General features: G+C 48.1%; 1 protein-coding gene across 1 annotated transcript in view; it reads left to right on the top strand.

Annotated features, from left to right (window-relative positions):
* Positions 1–309, top strand: part of NRBP2 (nuclear receptor binding protein 2) — a 5,255-nt gene extending 4,946 nt beyond the window's left edge. The window contains exons 17-18 of the mRNA XM_006830754.1: positions 39–94; positions 241–309. Coding sequence (XP_006830817.1) covers positions 39–94; positions 241–309 — 125 coding nt within the window. The remainder of the gene's footprint in view (positions 1–38; positions 95–240) is intronic.
* Positions 310–6,570: the final 6,261 nt, after the last annotated feature.

The following is a 6,570-nucleotide window of genomic DNA, read 5'->3' as shown; positions in this document are numbered from 1 at the left end:
GGTGGCGTCACGTCTCGTCCTCTGCCCCTTGCCCGCAGCCGACAACGCCAAGGACCTGGCAGCCGAACTTGTGCACTACGGCTTCGTCCACGAGGTGCGGAGCCAGGGGCACACAGGAGGCTCCAGAGCCTGTGGTTGCGGGGTGGGCAGCCAGGGTGTACTGGGCGTCAGCAGAGCCAGACTGGGAGGGCTGTGGGTAGGCCATGCTCCTCTGACCCCTGCTCATCCCGGGCCTTGCAGGACGACCGCCCGAAGCTCGCTGCCTTCCTAGAGAACACCTTCCACAAGTACCGTGGGGCCCAGCCCTGAACTCAGGGGCCCGGCCTGGGGGGTCCATGTGGGCCCAGGACCTGCCTATTCCACTGGCAGCCTGGAGCTGATGAACACACCCTGGCAGGCCAAGGCCCCGCCCCCCAGGAGCCCTGGTCCCTTGAGGGTAAAGAAGCCTGAGGTAGAAGTGGCTAGGACCCACCCCATGCCCCATGGACCCTGGCTTCCTCCCTAGGGCCCTTTCCTGGGATCCCCCTTCTCCTTGGCCAAGAGTCTCCTGGAACTTGGCTGGCCAGTGCCTGGGCCCCTGAGCCCTCCTCCTGGGGAAACTGCCTGCAGAGAGAGCGGGTGGCCGGGAGCTAGGGCTGCAATCTCTGCAGGTCTCAGGCACTGCTGGGTGTGTAGCAGTGACCACAGGGCTGTGGCCTAGAGGGAGAAGCAGAATGCAAACCTGGAGGCCCTGGTCTCACAGAAACTCCAAAGTTAAAGCCATTGTCAGCAATGCCCCAGGTCCCATACAGGCCACCCTGGGGCCCCCCCTCACTTCTTCCCCCCTACTCAAGACTGGGACCAACAGCCCCCTGTGATGCTTTCCCCCTACCCCTGTGGCTTCCTCCAAGGGACCCACCAAGGGGGTCAGCGCCTGGCTTGCCGTCTGTCTCCCACTCAGCTCCTGTCTGAGTCAGGGATGCACCTCAGGTCTCAGACCAGCTGGCTTCCACTTGCAAGCTTCGAGACAGCCTTCAGCACGTACGCTCGCATGTCTAAACCAGAGCCCGTCACTTCCTTCTTGAGCATTCTGGTGGCTGCCCCGGACAGCTGTACTTGTTATCTATGGCTGCTGTCGCAGATGGTCACAAACCGGGAGGCCAGTTAACAAGAGCATATGCCGGGTCTCGGACAGAGGTCCAGAGGGGTCTCACCAGACTGAAGGCACGGTGCTGGCAAGCTGGGATCCTTCAGAGAACTGGGAGACAGTGGTTCCTGCTCAGTCAGGTGGTTGGTGCATTCAGATCCGTGCAGTTGTAGCACCAAGGTCTCTGTTTTGTTGCTGGCTACAAATTGAGGTCTGTCCCCAGCTGCTAGAAGCCACCTGCATCCCTAGGCTTACGGCCCCTTCTTCCATTTTCAAAGCCACCAACAGTGACCAAATCTTCCTCACAAACCATTTCTCTGATTCTCTACAGCAAAGACAAGTTCCCTGCTGTTAAGGGCTCATGAGATGAGCTTGGGTCTACCTGGCTGATCCTGATCGTCTTCCCATTTCTATCTAGGTTCTGACCCTAATCACTTCTGCACGTCCCTCTGGCTGTGTAAAGTAGCACATTGACAAGCTCCAAGGCTAAGGTCTGGACATACTTGGGGCCATTAGTCTGTCTACCATGCTGCCATAAGCAAAAACACAAACACAGCAGTCTTATCAAGGTATAACACCTAAACTAATGCACAGATCTAGTGACTCTTGCACTGTTTTAAGCATTCCAATACTACTTATAACATGATTCAAATTCTCACACCTTTCAACTTCAAATCACAAATCTAAAGTAACTCACACATTCTACATAGAAGCCGTGATCCGAAGTTGCCGGATTCTAGCTCATCTTAAAGTGGCAAGCAGAACAGTATGTCCCAATGATGAAAATGAATCTAAAAGGATCAATAAGTTTCTTTGGTTCATGTAATAAGGCCTGTTTACTTTTTCAACTAAAATTTTATCTTCTCAAAATTATTTAAATGTCCTGTTTTATAATTTGAATGATTTTTTTCAAGGCTAATAAAAAAACATTTGTGTCTCATACTTTGGACATATTATCAGGAGGGACCAGTCTCTGCAGAAGGATATCATGTTTGGTAAAGTGGAGGGCTGGAGAAAAAGAGGAAGACTCCCAACGAGATGGATTGGCAGAGTGGCGGCATCAGTGGACTCAAGCCTAGCAGTGACTGTGAGGCTAGTGTGGGACCAGGCTGTGTTCCGTTCTGTTGTACACACGGTTGCTGAGTCAGTACTGACATGATGGCACTTGACAACAACAATAAAAGTTGTCTCCTGATCCTCACCTAACTCAGTTCTTAGCCTTTTGTCTGGCATCTACAGTCTGTGATTCACAAGATAACAAATATGCTTTGACTGATGCTGTTTCTTCTAAATGAGGCCTCCCATGCTATTAGGGCTTCCCTACTGGCATCTTAGGAGACCTGATGTGGCACTGTGGGTTAATGCGCTGGACTGCATACTGGGTTTGAACCAAGAGATTGGTGGTTCAAACTCAACAGCCATTCGTCAGAAACCCTATACAGGGTCGCTATGGGTTGGAACTGACTCCATGGCACTTAACAACTGGCATCTTAGACTTCACACTATAGGATATAGGCACTGGACTGCTAACCTCAGGGTTGGTGGTTCAAACCCACCAGTTGCTCCTTGGAAACCCTATACAGAGTTGCTGTAAGTTGGAACCAACTCAATGGCACTTAACAACATAGCATCTTGGGGTGAGGGGGTTGTCACCTGACTTGGTCTCCTGACCCAGCATCTTCCAATCTGAGAAGCATCACAGCTGCTTAAGTGACTACGGCTTTCTTAACGGGGTTCTTGTCGAGGATCAGTGAAAAAGGAAGCCCTCAACAAGATGCACTGGCTCCAACAACAGACTCACAGAAATGCTTGTGAGGCTGGTACGGAGCCCAGGCCTGTCCCTGTCCCTGGCGGTGTTTGTACACAGTGTCATTGGCTACAGTTCTCCAGTGTTGCTCTAACAGAAACATCACAAGTGGATGGCTGCCACAGCAAATTGATTCGCTCACAGTGTTGGAGACTAGAAGTTCGAATCCAGAGCACTGGCTCTGGAAAAGGTCCTTGTCATAGAATTTGTAGGCCCAGCGTTCCTTGGAAGTGCCCATGTATCCTAGCATGTCTTCCCCTGGATCTAGGAGCTTTGCGGTGCAGCGGCCCCAGGTCCACAGGGTGCACCCCACTCCTAGCCCCTTTTCCTGCCTTCTCTACTCACTTCTCGTCTTTAATCTCTCCTAAGATAAGAGGTGCTGCATGTCACACCCCTGGAAATCTCCCTCACATTGGATCAGGCTAGTGTGGGATTAGGGGTGCTGTAGGATGGGGTCCAGGTGTGGCGCTGTGGGCTAATGCATTGGATGCAAGGTCGGTCTGAACTTGAGGGTTGGCGGTTCAAGTTCATCAGCCACTCCTTGGAAACCCTATATAGGGTCGCTATGAGTCAGAAGGAACCCTATACAGGGTTGTTATGAGTTGAAACCGACTCCATGGCACACAAGAACAGGAGTACTGGTGTGATGATGTGGGATAAGCACTGAACTGCTAACCACAAGGTTCATGGTGTAAGTCCACCAGACGCTCTTTGGAAACCCTATACAGGGTCAGAACCAGTTCAATGGCACTAAGAGCGCCAGTCTTCTCACTGATTTATCACATAAGGGTCACATTCTGGGGGGGTCTAATCTGAGACTCATGGGGGGCACAATTCGATCCATCCCAGTTTCGCTTGAGCTGATCGATGGCTCCGAATAACAACACCCAAGGTTCTTGGCAGAGGTCAAAGTGTCCTGTGGGTTTTTCCTTTCTTGCACAACTTTCCATCTTCCCTGGGGTTAATAATTGCCTAATGTTTTTCGGTGGCTTTGTTTTCTCCTCCTTAGGTTTCCATACAGAAGTGTACACTCTCAATATTTGGGACTCATCATGTAACTGGCCTCTCAGTTTCTTCTTTTCCTGTGACCTTCCCATGCCAGACCTCAGGGCCAGGCTGTGTGTTCATGTCCAGTTGTGAGGCTGGGTTACACTGGCACCAGTCTCTGAGAAAGAGCCACCTCCTCTCCCTTGTTGAGGATCCTGCGCGTCCCTTCTCCTTCATTGACCTCATTTGAGAAGGAACATCTTGGGGTTTCCTGAGAGAGATTTGCGGGGCCTTATGGAGACTTGGCCTGTTGGTTTGGGCCCTACCCTCACATTTGCTTGAAAGTGTAACTAGGTACAAAAGTTGGGCTAGGTCAAAACCTATTTCCTAGAGTTTTTGGGGCACTGTGTCATTTTCTTCTAGCCCCATTCATGAATTCTGACCAATGCCTGTGAACTTTCTCTCTGGAAATACTCACTCAGGGCCTTCTCGTTGCCCCAGTTCTCTGGGAATTCTCAATGTGTTCTCATGTAAACTTTCTCTTTCACCCATTCTCTTGGGCCCTCTATAGACCATCAGTATAAAAATTCATTCCATTCTAGCAGATTCTCTTGAATGATTTCTTTGTCAATTTCTACCCTTTCCCCCTCCTTATTATCTGGAATTCTAATGATTTAAATGTTGAGTTTATCCACTGGAAGGTGCAATGATGGTTGCAGTTACAGGGCCTCGAGCCACTTGAACTATGGACCTGCTGCTTCCTGCTACTTAATACTGTTCTGCACCTCCTCATCTATAAACATGAGGACTTGGAAGACAGCTACCTGACCAACTGACTGGAAGAGATCCTATCTGTGTCTGTTCCAAATAAAGGTGATCCAACAGAATAATGTGGAAATTATCAAGCCATATCATTACTATCACATGCAAGTAAAATTTTACTGGAGATAATTCAAAAGCTGTTTCAGCAGCGCATTCACAGGGAGCTGCCAGAAACTCAAACCTGATTTAGAAAAGGATGTGGCACTAGGGACATCAAGGCTGGTGTCAGATGGATCTTGACTGAAAGCACAGAATACCAGAATTACATTTACCTGCATTTTAGTGAGTCTGCAAAGGCATTTGACTGTGTAGATCATAAGAGATTATGGATAACATTGTGAAGAATGGCTATTCCAGAATACTTAATTGTGTTCATAAAGAACCTTTACTTAGACCTAGAGGCAGTCATTAAACCAGAACAAGGGAATACTGCATAGTATAAAATCAGGATAGTTGTGTGTCTGGGTTGTATCCTCACACCATACTTAAGTCTGTATGCGGAGCAAATCACCTGACAAACTAGACTATATGACAAAGAACGTAACATTAGGATTGGAGGAAGGCTCGTTAACAATTTTCGATACGCAGATGGCACAACCTTGTTTGCTGAAAGCAAAGAGGGCTTGAAGTTACTAACAGATGAAGATCAAAGGCTACAGACTTTAGTATGGATTACACCTTAACATAAAGAAAACAAACCCCTCCTAACTGGATGATAAGCAACATCACGATAAATGGAGAAGACTGAAGTCAACAATTTCATTTCATCTGGATCCAAAATTACCACCCATAGAAACAGCAGTCAAAAAATCACACAGTGTATTTCATTGGACAAATCTGCTACAAAAGGTTTTAGATCTGACTCATAGCAACCCTGATAAGGTTTCCGAAGAGTGGCTGATGAGTTAGAATAAGCAGCCTTGAGGTTGACAATCCAGTGCTTACCCACAACGCCACAGGAGGGCTCCTTTTTTTGGCATTGAAAAAAAAGCAAAAATGTTACTTTGAAAACTAAAGTGTGCCTGACTCAAATCTTGGTGTTTCAATCACTTCATGTGCATCTGAAAACTGAACAATGGATAAGGGGGATGGGAAAAAAAACATTGATTCATTTGAGTTATGATTTTGGTAAAGAATATTGAATATACCATGTTTGAATATTGAATGTAGCAAATCCGTCTTAGAAGAAGTACAGCCATATTGTTTCTTAGTAGCGAGGATGACAAGACTCCATCTGTGTACTTTAGACTTGTTTTCAGGAGGGACCAATCCCTGGGAAAGGGCATCATGCTTAGAAAAATAGAAAGACAGTGAAAAATAAGATCCTCAACAAGATGGACTGCCAAAAGGCTGAAACATAGCAGCAGCTGTGAGATGGCACAGGACGGGGCAGTATTTCATTCTGTTGGACATAGTGCCACTGAGTCAGAACTGGCTTGACAGCACCCAGTTGTTGTTGTTAGGTGCCATCGAGTCGGTCTCAGCTCATAGCGATCTTATGCACAGCAGAATGAAACACTGCCCAGTTCTGGGCCAACCTCACTATCATTGCCACACTTAAGCCCATTGATGCTGCCACTTGGCCAATCCATCTTGCTTAGGGGGGGTTCCTTCCTCTTTTTCTCTGACCCTCCACCTTACCAAGCAAGATATCCTTTTCCAGTGACTGGTCCCTCCTGACAATATGTCCAAAGTATGAGAGACAAAGTTTGGCCATCCTGGCCTCCAAGGAGCACTCTGGCTGCAGTTCTTCCAACACAGATCTCTTGGTTCTTTTGGCAGCCCGTGGCACTTTCAATATTCCCCTCCAACACCATAACTCAAAAAC

The sequence above is a fragment of the Chrysochloris asiatica genome, unplaced genomic scaffold (assembly GCF_000296735.1).
Source record: "Chrysochloris asiatica unplaced genomic scaffold, ChrAsi1.0 scaffold00001, whole genome shotgun sequence".
NCBI lineage: Eukaryota > Metazoa > Chordata > Mammalia > Afrosoricida > Chrysochloridae > Chrysochloris > Chrysochloris asiatica.
The sequence above is the reverse complement of the archived record's forward strand: the minus strand, read 5'-3'. Positions and strand labels throughout refer to the sequence as shown.